Genomic DNA, 20,378 nt, shown 5'->3' with positions numbered 1-20,378 from the left:
TCGAGCGACAAGGAATAAATACGTGTAAAAGCCACACGAAGCACTGGCAAGTGTACGTGTCCAAGATTCAAACAACGTGTTGTCACTCACCCTGGGCAATAAGAGCGTGTCGAAACCCACAAGGTCATGTCCGAAACAGTGTAACACCTGTGTAGGCATCGAGCAATACAAAAACAATCTCGTACATGGGCTCCAGTGGAATTTCCAGGCGGGTGGTTTCATGTTGATTGAGTGATTGATTGATTGACAGTCTTATTGTTTTAAGCATATAGTCATAGTGAGTGAACGTTTACCGTACAAAGAAAAATCCCACGTTGCGGTGAATTCCAGTTCGAGCATCCGCCACGGCAATCACACCTCCTCCCTTCTGCTTGCAGTGGGTCAACCATGCAGACAAACACTCTCCGTAACCATTACTTCGCACTTTGCTCTCCCGCCTTATCTCCTTCTGCGTTCTTGGAGTCCGTCCCAACCACGGCATCCTTGAACACGGCAAAACTCGACGGCGTCTCCTCCAGAACAGGAAAGTGGAAGCCACACTGGGGGCACTGTTCGTGTAGAACGGCCTGCTCTTGGGCCAGGTCGTACTTCTTGTCCACGGCCAGGTTGCAGACAGGGCAGACACGCAACAGGCGGGTCCCGACGAGCTCGAAGTTGGTGATGATGTCCTCCATGATGGCCCCGTTGGCGGCCCAGGTCTTGCAGTACTTGTGGTACGTGTTCTTGTGCCAGTCGTAGAGCGCACCGCGGCTCGTCCAGAAGCTGCATTCGTTGTACCAGCTCCGGTCGTCGGGGTGCTCCCACCACGTCAGGTGGAGGAAACCCGGCAGCGTCATCAGATGGCGACGAGTGTCGGCGAAGAGGACTTTGAACTTCTCGTACGCGTCCGGGCTAGAGAAGCGCACCCGCTGCATAGACAGATAGATCGGCATGGTTTTGTGTGTGTATCGAGGTATCCTGTTGTGACTAGGGCAAGGGAGGTTTTTCTTTTGGTGGCGTTTGTTTGCAGTCCGAGAACAAGCCTTGAGAAGACCAGGCGCCGCGGTTTTTATATTATTTTCCTTTCAACAGAAACATGACTACGGAGTACATACCTCCTGCCACTCCAAAAACCTAGCGAGTGGGAGCCGACGGATTACATTTCACACTCACGGAGTCCGAGCCGCAGCCTGCGTTTCAGCTCTATCGAATCGATGCTGCAGATGTCAAGATCAGTGATCAAAATAATCACCTGTTCGTGGTCACTTGCCTTTGGGGGCCCTGACCCGCAGAAGCGACCCACCTGAAGGCGAGTTCCAATAGGACTGGCGGCAACCTTTATCATTTGTCGTTTTACCGTGTGTAGGTATGTCCTTCGTCCAGTTGTGAGAGCTCAAGCCAGCCTAACCGTTGGACCGCTCGCGAATGCCGTTCGTTGGTCACTTTGCAATCTTCGAGACTTCAGTAAACTTCCGATTCACGAGGGCTCGTATATCTAGCAAAATGTTTTAACCTTTCCCGTTGTTGAAGCTGATGTAGGGAGGGCGAGGTCGACACCGGGCCGGGTGCAATCGCTGTCGTTTATTACACTAGTGACCGCCATGGACCTATTACTGCCAGCCGAGGTTGGACGGTCTTTTTGATAAACAGGCTTCATTTCCGTTGTTTCAAAAGATAGTCTGGCGCATGGGCCGGACGCTAGAGACGTTGCCGTCGACAGTGGCGATTCGAACATGACAGGAAAGGGGGCACAGCCTGAGCGTAGTACAGTCCAGCCGGGAGACGGACAGACTAAACAAACTCTCGATAACGACCTGCATTCCTCCCCGCATCAGGCGCTCTCCGGGGTGAGCCATCAGTGCGCTGACGGAGGCTGGCTTCGGCAACTCAACATCGCACGCTTTCGACGTCGACGTCGACGATGTCTGGATGAGCATAGTGTCGTCCGAACGAAGCTAGCTATACAATCCCGACAGGAGTCTGCAGAAAGTCTGATAAGACGGATGTGGTCCGAACCAGCCTAGGCTTTGTATCTGAGAGCCTGTGACCTGGCTTGCTTCAGACCACTGACTTGTGGCGGCACACTCTTTGGCCTCTTGCGCAGATATATAAAGATACGATGACCCTTGTTCAATGTGTCCATACAGCCACGAAGCAGAAGAAACAATTCAACCTACTTTGTCCCAACGACCTCTTGTCTAACATTTGAGTCGAACACAAACCTCCAACCATGCCAGAACCCTCTAGCGCTCATAAAATCCATGGAGGTGTGCAAGCCCCTCCTCAGGCCGACTGGGTGCCCTTTGAATGGGAGGAGCCGAAACTAGGCAAGCAGGTCCATGGCGAGGTCACCATTGCACGGACCTTTGGCTCGACAGGGAGTCTGTCCTCTGGATTCTGGAGAACCGGTGCAACATCCCCAGGCGCCCAGGCAGATGGTTCGCACAAACTCACCTATTCGGCTCCTCTGGGCGACGAAACTGCCTGCGTCATAGACGGTACGGCGGTGCTTACCGTCGTTTCGACCGGCAAGAAGTACAAAGTAGGCCCAGGCAGCATCATCAGCTCACCCAAGGGACTGGAGGTCTATTGGGAGATAGACGCACCCTTTTTCAAGAAATACTGGGCCATCTGGAACGGCACCGATGCCACCCCTAACCCGCCCACAGACCTCCAGATCAACCACGTGTCTGACGACCCTGGTGAGTGGATCGAATACCACTTCACAGAACCCAAGGAGGGCCCTCAGGTCGCCGGCGAGCTCTATTTCATCAAGTCAGGCGGCTCAAGCGGGACATACTTGTCAGGTGTTTGGCGCTCAGGCAAGGGCATTGCAGCCACCAATCTCGATGACAAAGGCGCCCTGTCGACTCCGTATACTGGGGTCCTTGGTGATGAGACAATTCTCCTTTTGGAAGGAGAAGTCGAAGTCACAGAGACTGAAACCGGGAAGAAGCACAACTTCAGAGCTGGCGATGCAATTGGATTGACCTCTGGCATGCACATCACATGGATTTCGAAAGGGCCTTTCAGCAAGAAACTATGGGTCATCACTCGCGATACGCTTCCAGAGGCTTGAGGGAGACAGTGGCCAAAGTGCTCGTCACCTCCATGTATCTCTAAGCTGAGAATGGCATTCTCCGGGAAGAGCACATTGACGAATGGGAAAGGGAGGAGTAGTTGTCTTCGTGGAACGGGAGTGTTGACAATTCCACCGTTAGCCGAGTAAATGCAGGGGATATGAGGATATGACCCATGAGAGGGGAATGGAAACGCTCGCCAGTGACAGCCGTAGAAACCAGAATGTAGCTTGGATTGATTCTATCATTACTGAATTTTGCTTGTCGTCTTTGGAAAGACTGCTCGGTCGTCCCGCAGGGTTTATCGTATTGTGAATTTCATATTCGCGTCATGATCCAGGATGGTCTAGTAACTTAGGGATGAGGCTTGTTGCTGGAAACTTCTACAATACTGGACTGGGTGTTCGAGGTGAGGACAAGGCCACCTTTTCTGTTGGACACAATGACGGCGTAAAAGCGGCGCCTCGAGGGCCGATCAGTTCAAAAGCCGGAGCAGTAACTTAGTACAAAAGTAAGTAGCCTTACGACATACGGAGTATTTCGCCGTCAACAGTAACGGTGTAGCCTGTATTTTGTCTTCTGCGCGGTGCTTTATTGAACAGACGCCGACGACGATTTGCTTCGGTTTTTCCTGATCCCTCCATCGCAGTCCCGCTTGGTCAACATGGTGAGTCCCCGCGATTGCCCAACTAGTCGAGTCTCGGAACCCATTCTGACATTCCCAGCCGTTGAGTGACTCGAAAAAGCGCCTGGCGCTGTCGATAATAGACTTCCTCTCGACCTCTCTCAAAGATGGCACTCTCAGTGCCGACGATGCCGACAATATCGAAATCGCGAGCAATTGTATTGCCGAGGCCTTCAAGGTCGACCCGGCCGACAAAGCGGCCGTCTCAGAAGCCGTCGGATCACAGTCTCTCCTCAACATCTTCCAAGTCTACGAGAAGCTGAAGGGCAAAGGCTCAGGTTCGAGCTCTGATACCGCCCCTCCCCCTAAACCCGCAGAACCAAGCCCTATCAACCCAGAAGCCGAAAAGCTCAAGAGTGCTGGAAATGCTGCTATGCAACAGAAGGACTACAAGACCGCAATCGCGAAATACACTGAAGCCATCAAATTCGCTCCTACGAATCCCATCTACCTCTCCAACCGTGCTGCCGCATACTCTGCAAGCGGCGACCATGCATCCGCGGTCAAAGACGCCGAACTAGCCGTCGCGGCTGACCCCAAGTATACGAAGGCATGGTCTAGATTGGGCCTGGCGAGGTTCGCCATGGGCGACGCCAAAGGAAGTGTCGAGGCCTATCAACAAGGCATCGACTTTGAAGGCAATGGAGGCAGCGAGGCAATGAGAAAAGGCCTAGAGACTGCGAAGAAAGAACTGGCCCGCATGGAAGCCGAGGAAGCCAACATGCCCGAGGATGCGGTGGACGATGCCCCCGGAAACACTAGAGGTGGCGGTGGAATGCCAGATCTGTCGAGTCTGGCCGGCATGTTTGGAGGGGGTGGAGGTGGAGGTGGAGGTGGAGGCGCAGGCGGCGGTGGTTTCGACTTTGCGAGCATCATGAACAACCCCATGTTTGCGTCCATGGCGCAGAACCTCATGCGCAACCCCGAAGCATTGAGTGGCCTCATGAACAACCCGACCATTCAGAACATGATGAACAGTCGGCGAGAAGGAGGTGGAGGCGGAGGAGGCGGTGGCATGCCCGACCTGAGCCAGATACAGCAAATGATGCAGGATCCTGCTCTCGCTAACCTGTAAGTGCCATCGCGTCTCAGATCTCGGACGAAACCTCTTCGTACTGACCAATTCTCCAGGGCTCAACAATTCATGGGCGGCGGTGCTGGTAGAGGCGCAGGAGCAGGACGAGGCGCCGGCAATCAATAAAGAGGATCTTATTGCTTCAGCGAGCGCTGATGAATGGACATGAAGGGACATGAGGAGACATGAAGAGACATGATACACCCAATACAAAAGATTCCTTGACCACGTTCCTGCCTGCCTTATTAATGTTCTTTGGCTTTGAGAGGATGCTCTCGAGGCCGAAACCGTGGAGGGAAGCTTCTTACTCTGTTACACATGTTGATATACGATTGCTGTGTGTCTTCTGTCTTCCGGTGCATCAGGTGTTTGCCTCGTTCCATCAGTACTTGTTTTCTGTAGTGACGGTGTGAGCATCTAGCGGTGGTCTTGCATCTAGGTACCTACTGTACGGATACGAGCATTAGCATTGCCTGAAGATCGATCTCTATTCGGCTTCTTGCATTGCTCTGGCGGGTTGTTGAGCTCCAAGCAACCGACCTAAAAACGCCCAGTCTGGTAGTGTTTCTCACTTCCCACTTTTCCTCGCCTCAATCGCTCTCCACTTCCTTCTTTTTGTTCTTTGCCTACTTTTCCTGGCCCTGACATCATCTCCGCGCACATTGGCAACCATCGCGGCCCCGACAGATCCTCGCTTCATTATCTCCCTCTACGAGAAGTCGTGCTGCCAGAACGAGATCGCTCATGGGCTTTGGGGGGCCACCGGAAGTATCTCCCTCGACGCGAGGCAATTCGTATCGAACCAGGTAAGGGGAGCTTAGGCTTTGACCACCAGCTCCTTGTCCCTCGCGTTGCACGAGCTGGTGGCGTCTACGCGCGTCAAATGCGCCATACTCCATAGGTCTGCGACAATATCCCTGTTCATGTGTATCCATGATTGGATGGGGCCCAATCTATGGCTTCAAGGGCCAGGCTGTCTTGGAATCGCCCACCCATCCACGATCGCGATAAGGACGTGTAACCCAGCGGCTTTTCTTTTCACTTTTGCTGTCATCGGGTCAGTTAGCTGTAGCGGCACTACCTATGACTACCCCGCTACTACATATGCGATGAAGCAGGCTTGCTTGCTATCTCACCATTGGATCTTCGTAGTGGGAGTTTTGTTTGGAACATGACGAAAGATGAGAAGCTTCCCGTTGCGCCTGCGACTTGGTAGCTCTAGCAGGTGACAGACAGCCTCAGGAGCTTTACCCAACGTGCGATTCCGGAACTTGTCACTCCAACAATACCTTGACTTGCCTGTCTATACTTTAACACTGCAGCTCCGGTCCGGTCCAAAAGAAAATTCTCCTCGGCCTCAAGACGTACACAATTCGCAAGGCTGCCAACGAAAAACATAGATATACGCCCACGCACACAATACCAACCACCATTCTTTACGAGGTTTCTGGCAAGCCTGACAACACTTCATCCCCGAAACAAGCAGCCCACTTCAGATGCACTCGTCGCCCTCTCGCTATCCAACACAAATTATACTGGCAAAGCGATTCATACCCTGATCCAGCAGGGTTACAAATTGCGATAGCAATTGCGGAAATCTCCATGTCACGATGTGGAAGGACTTCCTCCTCACCCTACTCGTGCTTCCTCTCCTCAATCTCTCTTTCAACTGTTTAGCACAGTAAGTATCATCTGTTTCCGTCTACCCCTACCACTACGACCACCGTTGCGTAAATATTGTCGATACATATTGCTCCTCCCGGTCGGACTGTTTGAAACGTCTCTAAACTAACCTTTGCACCCTTCAAGCGACTCTGGCATTTCGACATGTCCCAGGCAATCAGATGTCATTGTCCCCGTGACGTCCTACATTCGGTGTCCCGCAACATTGACAATGCCGCTCTGGGAGTGCTGCGATCAGTGTGAGACGAATTGCTGCAATATACCTAGACCGATATCGTCAGGGGGTGTCTGGATCGGTACGACGACAGATACCATCCACACTACGATAACGCCGGGATTCAAGTCAACAACGACAAGTGACGGGTTAGTGATTGTGTATAAGTCCGTATCGGCGAGCAACGATTCCATGAGCCAAGAAGGAGGTATGACGAGTATTTGGTCGTATGGGATGTTGTTGGCCTTTGTGGCGACTGTGATGATTCTTTTATGACAACAAAATTCCATCAACCGACAAGTCAACAAGCCTTTGAAATCGGTCTGTGCGTGAAATGTACAGACCAAACGCCCGTGGCATGAAATGCAAAGACACTGATTCATTCCAGGTGAATGAAGACTGAACGATGTGCCCATGAAAAGCAGGTTACCGAATAATGAACGACTACGAAGTCTCCGTACTCTGGCAGGCGTTGAAGTCAGGTATGTTTGCATTGTGGATATGGATATATGGATGGATAGATGGTGGTGCTCCGTAATCCGTAATGAGATATTAATTCATGATATGAATCCCCCTACAGAGTAGCGTGGAATATTCCAAAGCTGCTTGCATAAAATTCCTGACAAAAGAAAAGCTTTGGTGCGATAAGCTTATCGTCATTTCGTTGTCGCCAATTGGCCTCGTAGCAACCTCCCTCGTATCCAACTCACTCCATCCTCCCCTAACAAGTCAAGTACTCGAGACAGCCACGAATACTCCGTACAGGTGTCGGTAATTGCTTTTTATGCTCTGGCATCAAGCTTCCAGCTTGCATGAACTGAAATATTTACAACTTCTTCTCCTCCTCGCGACCTTCGCGCCCATCATGGAAATAACCTACCCTACCTAGGAACCAATACTTACCTACCTTGAGTATCTACCTGATAAGGGTTCATCCAATACGCATTAACCTCGTACTCTACTCGCAATTCTCCCTTACCTCATCACCACTCACCCCCCATTTCACCTAAGCTTCGAACCCTGATCAGACTTAAAGCTCATTCTCGACCATGCCTCCTCCTCTACCGGGTCGATCAGGGTCTCAATCCCGCATTCGTCCACCTATGAGTTCTTCTTCGCGTGGCTTTAGCCATCAATTCCGTCTCAACCGTCAGCGAGGTGAGACCGAGGCCCTCCTCGCGTCGCAGCACGATGAAGAAGACGTCGCCGACAGCGATGGCCTTTACCCGCCGCATTGCACTTGGACGAGCGCGCACCATGAACCTCCTCGCGCGGCAGACCCGTATGGAAATATGCATTGTAACGTATACGAGAACATTCACCGGTGTGTCTTTGACTCTACTCCTTTTTTCTTTCTTTACTTCGGACTTCCCGCTTAAGTACCTGCTTCCCTACCTAATTAGCTACCTACAAGTTTTCCAAGGCGTAGCCTAACTTACCTTGCAATACCCGTCACAACAATACAAATCCCCAAGGTGTATTTAATCATGTTGGGGACACTAACGCTAAATCAATTCATCAATATAGCATTCGAAGAGACATCATCAATAGTATAGGTATGATCTGCATTTACAACAACTACGGCTGTATACCTTCCTTGCAAGGATGACCCTGACTCGGCATCTCTCCGCGAAAATCATAGATGATCCTTATTCCCTCGATCAGCTCAAAGCGCCGCGGATGAATATCTCGGTGGTTCGGCCCTTAGTTGACGCATTGTATGAAATGCAAGATCTCTCTGTTGGTGCGTGCTGGCCGTGATACCGATCACAATCACCCTTTTCTGAGAAAATCTTGATCTCAACAGTCGTCTGAGATACACGCTAACTTTGTTTCTTTTTTCAAGTCTACTGCCTTCTCGTCAATCGCATGCAATTCATCCGCGAGCAGTCATACGCAACTCATCATCAAACAGTCAATCTGACCAGGGCTCTCCTCTGCGAGCTGGTTGCCGAGAAGATTCTTCGTCGGTACAATGAGCAAAATCCCGGTCCGCGGGGTCTCCTTAAGTTGGCAAACATCCTTGTAGCAGGCTTTGAGCCGTTCCAAGGCGCCCCGGATGACGTTTACCAGCAGAGCATCCATGCCATGCACTGGGCCAAGCGCGACCGAGGCGGGAAAATCGAGAGGAAGCTGACTGCCCTCGAAGTAGCCATTATAAGTGCAAGCAAGAGTTTTCTGGCAAGTAGCGCCTGCCAGAAAGTCGTCGATGCCATATACCGAGGGAAAATAGTTTACACCCCAAACAGCTTCATCGATATCATCCCGGACCACTGGAAGAAGCGACCCATCTCCTTGTACGATCCGCGAAGGGCGCCATTGCTCAACCAGTATCGCTTGATCGTCCCCCGGATACGGAATCTTATTGAGGTGTGCCAGTTCGCCATCCTGCTCGGACTGTATTTGGCGGTTATGGCTGGCCGCGGAGGTCGATCGAATACCGATTATACTCTCGTCGAAGCTGTTTTTGATGTGTATGCTTCCGGTTGGGTATGTTGAAATCCAATTCGCCTATCGGCCTCAACGAAACTGACAAAGCAGATGCTTGATCAACTTGCTTCCATCTTGGAGCACGGCTGGGTCGTCTACACGCAAAACCTGTGGTCATTTCTCGATGTAATGTTCTGTTCCCTGTTTTTCGTGTACCTGGTTTTACGGCTGCACGCATTTCGGATACATGATGAAGAGCAGTCAATACTTTTGGCGCGGACTGCCCTTGACATTCTGAGTTGTGCAGCCCCAGTCTTGATACCACGCCTGGCATTCAACGTCATGTCGGAGAACCTGCTGTTTTTGTCACTCCGAGCTATGATGGTTGACTTTATGAACCTCACGGTTCTCGCGGTATGGTGTTTTGCTGGATTCCTCTTGAGTTTGAAATGGCTGGGAGCTCACCAAGTAAGTCGTATACTATCGCACATACCATCGGCTGACCTGCTCTAGTCTGTGACAATTGGCAAGTGGATGATCTGGATCTGGTTCGGTCTCGATGGCACTGGCATCGGCGAGTCTCCTGACTTTCACTGGTTTCTTGGACCAGTATTGATGGTCATGTTTGCCTTTTTGGGAAACACCCTCTTCTTGACGATACTCGTGTCAATGTTGACAAACACGTTCAGCAGCATCGTCGGCACCGCTGTCCAGGAAATACAATTCCGACGAGCAGTCCTTACCTTCGAAGGTGTAAAGTCTGACGCCATCTTCGCGTATCTACCACCATTCAACATACTCGCCCTCATCATCATGTTGCCGTTGAAATGGACTATGTCTCCACGGATGTTTCACAAGGTCAATGTTGCTGCGGTTAGGACTCTCAACTTGCCTGTTTTGTTGCTGATCTCTCTGTACGAACGAAGGACCTTGTGGGTGACAGACAAGAAATTCAAACATAAAAAAATTGACTGGAAAAATGCCAATGGTCCGAAAGCAACAGCTGGACAATATTGGGCCATTTCAAGATTTACCGTGCACGGAGATATACATGCGGTGTTTGACATTGATTGCCCCGAATCTGTTCTGGAGAGAATTGCAGAAGAAGATGATCTGCAAGGTCCTGATGGCATCAGCAAAGCCCTCGACAACACGATAAGCAAGGGACCTCGACCAGCACCAGCCTCGCGAGGGCAAAGTAAGACGTTTGATACCAACCAAGCAAGATCTGTAAGCCCAAAAACAACAAGGCCGAGGCGTCGACAAGATTCACAAGATACGGAGCACATCAAGGAGGAATTTGCAGATTCCAGTGAGGCTGATGACGAGGCGGATCATCCACCAGGATATCGGAAGCTCAAGAGAGGCGCAAGGATGGACTCGATAGTAGATTTCAGTGAGGACGGGGATACCGCTACTCGCCTTCTGGAAGCAAACGCAAGGCTGCATAATATGGAAGAGTCAATGGCAAGGATGGAAAGCATGATTGCCCAACTCTTGAGCGTGGATGCTGGCGACGCGAGTTCGGAGAATAGCGAAGGAAAGGAGGAGTTGGCTCAGGAATTGCGAAATGATTCGCTCAAGTGATGGGGTTGGGATGATTATGTAAAGCGTTCAAGCGAGCGAGAATCGATTCTGGATGATGGTGTTGTTTGTATTTACCATGAAATGGAACTGCTGTATGTGTACACTGTATAGGTAGATGAGTGAGTGGGTGGGTGAGTGTTCAAGAATGCTCCCGCTCATGTTCATGAGCGCCAAGTGGTGCGCGGTTCGGTTGCCCTGGACGACCAGCACATACCGTACAACTCAACACCCACGCGCGTTGATCGAAGCATCCTCTCGACACCTGCAACCACGCTGCACCTCTGCAAATAAAAGCGAATGATGATAATGGCCACCTCAATCCCTCCAGCGTCCTTCTCAACGAGTACTTCGTCCTTGCGCGCGTCGCAATCCCAGAATGCGACCACCATGTCGTACTCCGACAACCCCCTCACCCAACTACCGGCTGTGGACTTCAATTTCGACGATTTGCGAAAGCGCATGGCCGACTTCACGCTTAAATTCGATGCGTTTATCGAACAGGGCAGAAAACGCGTTTTGCAAGAGAGAAACGAGTTTCGAGCACGGCTGGGAGAATTAAACGGTAGGCTTTTTGACCTCCGATTTTGGGCAGCTCGTTTCGGGATATTTGGTTGACTGAACATTCATTCCACGCAGAGGAACAACGCTCGAAATCCACTCAGATCGCCACATTGCAATCCTCCTTGTCGAACCACAGCAATGTCCTTGCCAGGGAGCAGGCCGAGAAGAACGAGATGCACGCGCAGATATCTCAGTTGGAATCCCACCAAGCCACACAGGCCGCGACCTGTGACCGGCTCAGGAGCGCGATCGCGCAGACACAGCGACAGATCGACATTAAGCTACAGGCGCAGCGTGAATACGCCGAAAAGATGGACGGACAAAGTCGGTTGAATGGACCCGAGCTGAATTTCTGGGAGACGTATCTCGGCTGTCGCATCGAAGGCAGCGGTGACGAGAGCAGGGTCAGGATTGTGTTCATGTTTCCACCTTTGAAGGGTGGCGGCCCCAACAACGACGAAAGAGAAGCCACGTTTGAACTACAGGTGCCGGCCACGGGCAGTGGCAGGTATGAGGTGGTTTATATGAAACCTAAGCTAGATGCCGTCAAGGTTGAGAAGGTTGTGGACCGACTCAATTCGACCAGAGAGATTGGCACCCTGTTGAAGGGCATGAGAGGGCTGTTTGTGGACGAAATGAAGTGATGATACCCTGGGAGTATGATGATATTGTGAGCCTGTTTTGACGTTATATATACCCAAGGTAATTACTTGGTGACAATCTTGGTGAGGGAGTTGTTTCTTGACTGCCCTGCACCGTGACACGTACACATTGTCGTCGACTGGCCACCCAGTGCAGATTTACTGAACGTGCTGTGACGGCGTGGGATCATGGTGTTTCAACTTTGTTCGTGTAGACAGCAATAGTGAAGCCCCGATCGGAGTGAGTGGGTGGTGGTGTTACCAAAGTCCCGATGGATGCGCTTAACTTGAGATAATCCAGCCACAGTCGTCTTTGTTTCAACCATTGGCGAATCTGTCTGTCTCTCGACGATCCGCAAACTGTCCCCTGACAGAGAAGATGGCACGGAGAGAAGAATAACCGATCACACACGTCCCTTGGTCGACGAGTTTCTTGGGGCGTTATTGTTGCGCTCCTGAGTCAATGCGGCCACGTGGGGAAATATTGACACGTTTTGTTACTCTCGTGTGCAACTAATAAAACAGTGGAAAATCGGCCAACCGAGTGTTATTAGGTGGCCTTCTTCTGTAACGCGCCATCATGTCGTCGGCAAACATGGCCTCGATGCCGTCTGGAGGTATGCACACTTCCCTCACCCTTCACGTCTCCGTCCTAATGTTGCTCCTAGACCAGAAATCCAAGAAAAAGAAAAAGCCCAAGAAGAAGGGCACCAACGCACCAGACTCGACTCCCACCCCACCGGCAGAACCTCAGACCCCTACAGAAGCTTCGGGGTCCAAAGATGGCGCAGAAAGCGACGGTACAGATGTCGAAGAGCGCACGGTTCCGACCACACAGACAGATGTCCCCGAGGAGACGGCACAAGAAGTGACGAACGGCATTGCCAAACCCATTCCCACCGAGGAGAATAACAACATCACCAATCCGGATACAGACGCCGCGGCACGATTCGACGCCCTGGTCAAAGACCGCGATGCCTTGCGTCTTGAAGTCACGGAACTTCGCAAATCCCTCGAGGAACTCCAGTCCAAGCACGCCACCGAACTCGAGACGGTACAGAACGACCTGGCCGAAGCCCAGCAAGAGAAGGAGACGGCCGAAGAACAATACCAGACGCTCCTGGGCAGAGTGAATACCATCCGCAGCCAACTCGGCGAGCGGTTGAAGGCAGACGCAGTACGTTTCGTCGTCGAGATGGCAACCTACCCTGCGCCGTCCCCTTATTCACGACCGTGACCACTACTAACCCGGCCTCCGACAGGAAGAGCTCTCCCAAGCACGCACGCGCATAGACGAACTCGAGTCTCAAAACACGACCCTCCAAGAACGCTACGACTCTCGGACCGCCGAAGTCGACGAACTTTCCTCGCGGAATGCCACCCTTGAAGCCACCAACGCCGAACAATCCAAGGAACTCTCGACTCTACGTAACCGACTCACCCTCTCTCAACAAAATTGGCACAAGGAGAAAGAGGAGCTGGTGGAATCCGAGGCGTACATGCGCGAAGAGTTCGAAAATGCCAAACAAGCCATGCACGACTGGGAAGTGTTGGCCATGGAAGAACGCACGCTCCGGCGCGACCTGGCGGACCGGGCGGCGGACCTTGAAGAGCAGCTCGCTTCGCTGCGCGAAGCGCACGACAAGGTCACGGCGGAGCGAGACACGCAGTCCTCGACCGTCGACGGCCTCCAGAGGGCGCTGCAGGAGATCCAGAATGTGCGGAAACAGGAACTCAAGGAACTCGTCGAGACAAACCAGGCCGAGCAGGATTCGCTACGCACACAGGTGTCGACTCTCCAGGCGCAGCACGAGTCGATGAGTGCGGAATTGGAAACCACCAAACGAGACCTTGAGCGTGCCCTCCCGTTCGAGAAGGAGGTCAAGGAGAAGAATCTCCTGATTGGCAAGTTGCGACACGAGGCCGTGATCCTCAACGACCACTTGACCAAGGCTTTGCGGTTCCTGAAAAAGGGCAAGCCGGAGGACAATGTTGATAGGTGAGTTTGTTTTTTTTGGTTTTGATTCGTTTATTGCCTTTCTGGTCGGCTTGAAAGTATGCGTGTTCCGGCAAGGGTACCCCTATACGTGAGAAGCGAAGCACCGCCGAACTAGGCGCGTCTGACTTTTTTGTATATGATCTGATGTCGGCCCGCGAGAACCAAGGATCCCCTGCTCACCCCTCTCCGTTTACAATCCCGCCGTATTCCCTTTTCTTCCCCGTCTCCCTGGTGCAGGTCACCCCGCGGCACGTCTTGAATACCGTGTAGACGAAAGCTAACGCCCGCATGCTTTGTTCCTTGAACCAAAAAAAGACAGATCGTCACCAACCATTTCTTACACTTTCTCCACCTCGACCGGTCCGATCCGAAAAAGTTCCAGGTCCTACAACTCATCGCGGCGCTGCTGGGGTGGACCGACGAGCAACGCGAACAAGCCGGGCTCGCGAGGCCGGGCGGTGGCGGCGCGGCCAACACCAGCTCTTCGCTGCGACTGCCCGGGTCGCCGATCGTGCATCGGACGCCGAGCACGCCGTCGCTACAGCACCATGACTATTTTGCGCCCGACAATGTCGCGAGTCCAGGTACCAAGGAGTCACTGTCGGAATTGTGGCAGGATTTCCTGGAGCGGGAAGCAAGTGTCAATAACCACGGCTCTGCGGGTATCAACAGTAGCAGACAAGGGTCGTCGAGGCAAGCTAGTCAGAGTCAGAGCGTCGTCACCCCGCGATCACCGTCTCTCGGAGAGAAATGATGAGGGCCCGTTGCTCGCCCCCGCGAGCTACTTACTACCCTATCTGAGCTTGTGTATGCAGGTAGCGCCCAGTAACGACAAAAAGCAAGAACATGTATGTATACTAGGTAGATATTTAGGTGATCAACTGTTGACTCCTTTCCGTGTTATTTTCCCAGGTAGTATCCCAATGTATTGTTGGGTATATGTACACATTTGACAATTCTCCAGTAATAACAAAAAATGCCGATATAGGTTCCACTCGATTCAAGGCTGATATATTGCTGTATAGTTTAATCAGGCTGAACTCAGAGGGGCCAAGTAAGGGCTGGCTAAACTGTATCCTGTGTGCGTCTTATCAGCGAATACAGTCACTTCATCACTCATATAATACCCGAAACACTTTAATCTTTCACACAATATCCGAAATGCTGGATCACTTCGGGCAGTTTCTGTGACGTTTCAGCGGTCAGTCAAACATCTCAATAGGGGGTTATAGGTGTGGACTCGGCGTGTACGGAGTACATACCGGATCCACCGGCCGAATTTCATCAATTTCCATCTCTTTATCAACGTGATGATTCTCTCCGTTCCATCGCAGATACAACCTCGATCTTCTCGTGTCCACGCCAAACCTCATCTGTTTGAGCGTGACGTCCGACGGGGCAAGTGACCGCTGCATCGATAGAATCTCGAGCATGGCATCGGCAATCTTCGCGGCGACCTCTGAATTCCACGGTCCTTCGGCGGCCACGCTCATCAATCTGATGGCATTGGTTGCACGTCTTCGGATTTCCGCATTCGGCGCAGACGTCGCGGCTAGGAACATGGGCGGGATGATCCCCAAACTCGCGAACAGACGACTGCATTTGTCTTTTTGGACGGGGCCTTGGCCGTGCTTGAGCATGTCTTCAACCTCGTTGACGATGAAACTCCATCGGCAGCGAGGAAGCTGCTGCGGAACTTCCTCCTCAGACATGCCGAGTTGGTCCTTGGCCAGGTCCAGCAGTATGTATGCGGAAACATGATGCACCACGAGCATCCGCCTCGCACGCACCGGACCGGTCGAGGTGAGTTTCTGGAAGAGGTTGATCCACTTGTACAGCTTCGCGTCGAGCTCGTTGACGGATTCTACCACATTTTCCGGTGGTACATCAGCTCCTTCGTGGTCCATGGACGAAGCCAGTGCCATCAAACTCAAAATGTCCGCGATGCCTTCGGACAGGTACGTGCTTGCGTCCTTGAGCGTTTCAAACGATTGGCCCAGACCGTGGTTTATGACGCGCACGTCTTGTGAACTGAGCCCTACCGACTTGATCTGGCCCTCGAGCTCTTCCAGACGAGCCACCGGCGCAAACCTGACCACGTCTCTTATGGTGGGCTCGATATACGTCGAGATAAGATCGTGAGCGGGGTCGTCGGCGCGGCGGCGGCGCTTGTTGGTTTTCCACTCGCCCAGGATCTTGATGGCGGCCTTCATGTGGTCGAACGCGGCTTTCTCGCTGCCGTTGAAATTCTCCAGGGACCAGAAGATGACGCACGACACCAACACGACGTCGATCGGCGGCTTCTGTGTGAGCAGCGCCCGGATCGCGGCGTTGTAGTGCGTCACCACGGAGTCGTGGCCTGCTTGCGTCGGCGAGCCACCAGCAGCCCCTGATGACGCCGTGAGCGACTGGTGCAGATTAGCCAGGGCTATAACAGAGTGCTTGATGGCAGCTTGCTGCCAAGTAGCCTGTGGAAGCACCACGGTCCACAGATAAGGCTGCGAGTAGACCGAGATCAGGCTCGCCGTCTTTTCGATGAAGAACTGGAACGAGCGGTATTCGTCCTCGGTGCCAAAGCTGGGAACTAACGCTAGCTCTTGCGGATGCGGGTATGAGTTCAGGTACGAATGGAGCTGAGGGTTCTCGGGAGGAGGACTGGTGGTTGGAATACCGGGCAGAGGAGAAGGAGCTATCGACGAGGGCCCTGCCGAGGACGACGAGGGAGAGGAGATGCCGGTGGGTTCGAACAGGCGTATCTTGGGTGGTGCGTAGCCACCGCATTCGAAGTTTGATTTTAAACACCTATGCCCCTCCCCTTTATGTTAGTGAGTGAAGCCTTTCGAAAAGATATGGTCGGGACGACAACATCACCTTTGGCAGAAGGGTTTCCCTTCGTCACACTTGATGCGTCTCTTTTTGCACGTGAGACACCCGTTGAACGTCTTCGGTGCCCACTTCTTGGTACGAGACCGTTCGGACTGCTGCATGGCACTTTGAGGAGGCGAATTTGGCTCTGGAACAACTGCATCCTGGGAATTGTTCATGCCGGTCTCTATTTATCCCGAAGGATCGAGAGATATAAATGAGGGCCGCGGACACCACCACGACGGCGATGATCAGTCAGGAATGATAATGGATGGATGGACCGTGATTTGTTCCGATGTGAATTCCAAAATGAAGAACGACGCCGCTGGAGCACGGTTCGGGTGAGATTGTCGAGGGTAAGGATAACGCCTGAGATGCCAATGGGGGTACTCCCCGTGTTTCCATGCTCCTACCGGCTACACAAGTTGAGCGTGTCCAATAGAGACACCGACATACCAGAGGTTTGTCGTCGTCTCGGCCTTGTGTTGTGGAGAAGGGTTGCTCTTAGAAATTTATGTCGCCCAGGTTCAGCATCGCCATGGACTCCTGAAGCTGTCTCTGGTGAGCACCGAAATGGGACCCGAGGTTGGGATTGGTGGGGGATGATTTGAAAACCAAATTCAAAGCTGAACAGAGAACGAGTGAAACGGTCGACCCTCGCATCTCTCGAACCTGGCGGCATTCAAGATTGTAAGGAACACCATTGCCTTGTATAGAGTTTTGACAGGTTAAAAGAACTTGGGGGTATACCCAAAGAAGGGCTGTGCTCATGAGGCCCTATTGCCCTTATGAACGAGACGACGGCTTTAGGGCCAAAGGGCATAGCCTGGAGTGGATATCCTCACTGGATGCCTGGACGGATATACCCCTGTGAATAGAAGAACGCGACTCTGCTCACTCACCCTTTCCAAGTGGAGCACCATGACTCGTGGCTTCGACGACCATGAATGCTTACATGCCCTGGTCCTGGATGCAAACAATGATCCAAGTGGTTCTAGAATTTCCAGATGGTCGGTAACAAAGCAACCAACCGACTGGGAGCCGGAGCTGAAGCATTGGCGGTCATATCAGTTGCATGATGTTTCTTTCAGGCCTTCTCAGGACAAGCGGCCACCCCCAGAATCCAAATTGTTAAGGCAGATTTTCGCGGATATCTCCAACCCGTAGATTCCATACCACGATCTGGCAACCCGTGCTCTTTCTGTTGGTTGGTTCCGAAATACACAGTTCGACATCTTGAAGAGGGTTGCAACAGTCAAGACCCACCAGGTGGAAAGAAGTATCACGTCGGGTTCTGCGTTTGAAGTTACAGAGATTTTCTCCCAGGTTGTAAGTATGACCTTCACCGTGGCATTGAATTGTAACCCTTGGGTTCAGCTGAGCGACTACGGGCGTATCGCATTGAGTAACGATCTGCATTTCACTGGGATTGCTTACGAATATTCTCGCATCAAACTCCGCGGCGGCGAGGCATTCCACACTCTGGAAGCAGAATCGCAAGCGCCACATATGACTTTCTTCGAGGTGGCGTTGTCGAGAGATCTCATCGCTTGGTTGGCAAGGCGGGCAGCTCATTGGGGCCGCGGACCCTTGTCGCGGTTTCGGCGATGAGGCCGTAAGGCTGCAGTATCATGAGATCCATCTGGCTCCGCAGGGACACACTCGTCACGCTTGTAAAGAAGGGTTGTCTGCGGCTGTAAAAAGACGGAACGATGCGAAAGATCTCGATCTTGCAACACATTCGGGTTCTGTATCGTCTTGGCTTCCTTGGGGCCAAAGAGAGACATATCAATACTCCGTATGGCTGTGCGTTTCTATATTTTCCGCATACCGTCAGTCCGGGGCCCAATTGGTGGCTGACTAGGCTTCGCTTATGAAGTGGGAACCACACCGCCCTTGCATAACTACGGACAATCTGGAGACAACCTCCGACTGGTGAGTCTGACGGAGCAAAGTAGTGAATCTCGCAACAAGGGAGTGGAGATGGGTCTCCAGGGGGCGGTGGAGGGCCAGGGCGCCGGGCCTTATTCAAGCAAGGGCCAAGTGTTTTGCTCTGTAGAAACGCTGTACAGGGTGAGAACCTTGGAAGGTCGTCAGGGTTTCGATGTGGCCGGCCAGGCATCAATCGGTTCGGCGAAAGGACGCGGACCTGGAGAGACGCAGAGGGCGAGCCAACATGACAATGGGGCGGGATGACGGGACGCCTCAAGGGCACTCACTGTATTATGACAAAATCGCGCGAGTCGGATAGAAGAGACTGAGGTCAAGTCTAGCAAATCATCTACTTTCTGACCGTACTTTTGCATCAGCCTGGAAACACGTTGAATGCGAGTCATGCGGTGAATCTTTCGAGGCCCCGGACCTGGCGGATAGCACAGGCATCGTCCTGACTACGTAGTATTGTTATTATCATCGGGAGTCAGACCTCTAAATATTGAATGACCACTCGCTTTCTTGTACTGCACGTATGGATGATGGCGTCAGAAAAGTTGGGCCTGGTCGAGATCTTGTTGATCCTTGAGACACCCCCTACCCGTGGACCCGTCGTCCCTTGTCGCCACGCGAGAAAAAGAAGAGTTACAGATATCCGTACTCCGTACTCCGTACGATATCACGCGAATCTGGTTTGTACAAGAGCTTATTGATAACACTCCGGAGTACGGAGTAACATATTTTCATCTTTTTGAGTTTGAGAGACTGAGAAGCCAAACCAAACTACCTCGGACCCCCCTCCCCCTCCCAATGAAATCTCCCCCCTTTTCCTCCCAGTCAAGCAAGGATCTCGCCTCTACACGTACATGTCCTTCGTAAGTGGTTTCCATACTGGTCTTTGCTGCTCGCCTCGTGGAGCTACAAATGACACGATGAGATCTCAAACCGGCCGCCTTGGCAACGGGAAGTTGGGAACCTCCCTCGCCCTCATCTTCCTTGACGCCTTGGTGTGGAGATTTCTCTCGTGCGGCCGTCGAATCAATCTCGCACCACTGACCACCAAACCCCCTACTTTCATTCCAGTCAGGTCAAAGTCAGCCACCGAAACACCACCACTGTATGACCATTTTACCAAAGGGGATGGCACACCTTCGCTGGTGCGGGATGCTCTAACTAACCGTCTGTCTGCCTCGGGCACTTCCTGGCCATCGCTCTTTGCGACCCATGCAAGCTGTCTCTTGTCTGAGGTCTCTTTGTCGCACGCGCTTTTCCATACAGAGTGGCGTGTTTATTAGTTCCCTCTTTTTCTTCCTCCTCTGGTACGAGGTATGGATGTACGTACTCTTTTATACGGAGACTGGATCTTCGTTGGTCTTTCGGCCGCCACCGGCGTAAGAAACCGGGGCGCCTTTTATTAACGTTACCCCTGGTTTTGGAAATATTGGTTACAGAAGACGTTCGAAATTTGGATCTGTCTGTATTATGGCTCTCTCTCTTTCAGCGGCATCTCATTTCACCGTTCGCCATGTATCGGTGATCCGTGCAATTCCTTTTTCCTCTCTATGAACAGTCCTTGATCGGGCCACAATCATTCTTTTTTTTTATTTCTTTTTCATTCATTCATTTCCATGCCAGTCGTTCTTTTTG

The 20,378-nt window shown here is 52.1% G+C and overlaps 7 protein-coding genes across 7 annotated transcripts; 5 read left to right on the top strand and 2 right to left on the bottom strand.

Moving 5' to 3' along the window:
- Nucleotides 1-413: 413 nt before the first annotated feature.
- On the bottom strand, nucleotides 414-932 carry PV08_11954 (uncharacterized protein; the record flags this gene model as incomplete). Its single annotated transcript, XM_016386261.1, has 1 exon — nucleotides 414-932. The coding sequence occupies one exon, from the start codon at nucleotides 930-932 to the stop codon at nucleotides 414-416; it is 519 nt and encodes a 172-aa protein (XP_016230069.1).
- A 1,277-nt stretch (nucleotides 933-2,209) lies between these two features.
- PV08_11953 (uncharacterized protein) lies at nucleotides 2,210-3,058 on the top strand (the record flags this gene model as incomplete). The annotated part of the gene is made up of 1 exon (XM_016386260.1): nucleotides 2,210-3,058. The coding sequence occupies one exon, from the start codon at nucleotides 2,210-2,212 to the stop codon at nucleotides 3,056-3,058; it is 849 nt and encodes a 282-aa protein (XP_016230068.1).
- A 665-nt stretch (nucleotides 3,059-3,723) lies between these two features.
- Nucleotides 3,724-4,945, top strand: PV08_11952 (uncharacterized protein; the record flags this gene model as incomplete). Its single annotated transcript, XM_016386259.1, has 3 exons — nucleotides 3,724-3,726; nucleotides 3,785-4,815; nucleotides 4,876-4,945. 3 exons carry the CDS (start codon nucleotides 3,724-3,726, stop codon nucleotides 4,943-4,945), a joined length of 1,104 nt encoding a protein of 367 aa, XP_016230067.1.
- Nucleotides 4,946-8,585: 3,640 nt separating this feature from the next.
- On the top strand, nucleotides 8,586-10,733 carry PV08_11951 (uncharacterized protein; the record flags this gene model as incomplete). The annotated part of the gene is made up of 3 exons (XM_016386258.1): nucleotides 8,586-9,206; nucleotides 9,258-9,614; nucleotides 9,660-10,733. 3 exons carry the CDS (start codon nucleotides 8,586-8,588, stop codon nucleotides 10,731-10,733), a joined length of 2,052 nt encoding a protein of 683 aa, XP_016230066.1.
- Nucleotides 10,734-11,120: 387 nt separating this feature from the next.
- PV08_11950 (uncharacterized protein) lies at nucleotides 11,121-11,938 on the top strand (the record flags this gene model as incomplete). The annotated part of the gene is made up of 2 exons (XM_016386257.1): nucleotides 11,121-11,295; nucleotides 11,370-11,938. 2 exons carry the CDS (start codon nucleotides 11,121-11,123, stop codon nucleotides 11,936-11,938), a joined length of 744 nt encoding a protein of 247 aa, XP_016230065.1.
- A 592-nt stretch (nucleotides 11,939-12,530) lies between these two features.
- PV08_11949 (uncharacterized protein) lies at nucleotides 12,531-14,688 on the top strand (the record flags this gene model as incomplete). Its single annotated transcript, XM_016386256.1, has 3 exons — nucleotides 12,531-13,112; nucleotides 13,198-13,934; nucleotides 14,250-14,688. 3 exons carry the CDS (start codon nucleotides 12,531-12,533, stop codon nucleotides 14,686-14,688), a joined length of 1,758 nt encoding a protein of 585 aa, XP_016230064.1.
- Nucleotides 14,689-15,071: 383 nt separating this feature from the next.
- Nucleotides 15,072-16,978, bottom strand: PV08_11948 (uncharacterized protein; the record flags this gene model as incomplete). The annotated part of the gene is made up of 3 exons (XM_016386255.1): nucleotides 15,072-15,119; nucleotides 15,197-16,736; nucleotides 16,806-16,978. The coding sequence occupies 3 exons, from the start codon at nucleotides 16,976-16,978 to the stop codon at nucleotides 15,072-15,074; spliced, it is 1,761 nt and encodes a 586-aa protein (XP_016230063.1).
- Nucleotides 16,979-20,378: the final 3,400 nt, after the last annotated feature.

This window comes from Exophiala spinifera, assembly GCF_000836115.1.
Source record: "Exophiala spinifera strain CBS 89968 unplaced genomic scaffold supercont1.11, whole genome shotgun sequence".
Taxonomy (NCBI): domain Eukaryota; kingdom Fungi; phylum Ascomycota; class Eurotiomycetes; order Chaetothyriales; family Herpotrichiellaceae; genus Exophiala; species Exophiala spinifera.
The sequence above is the reverse complement of the archived record's forward strand: the minus strand, read 5'-3'. Positions and strand labels throughout refer to the sequence as shown.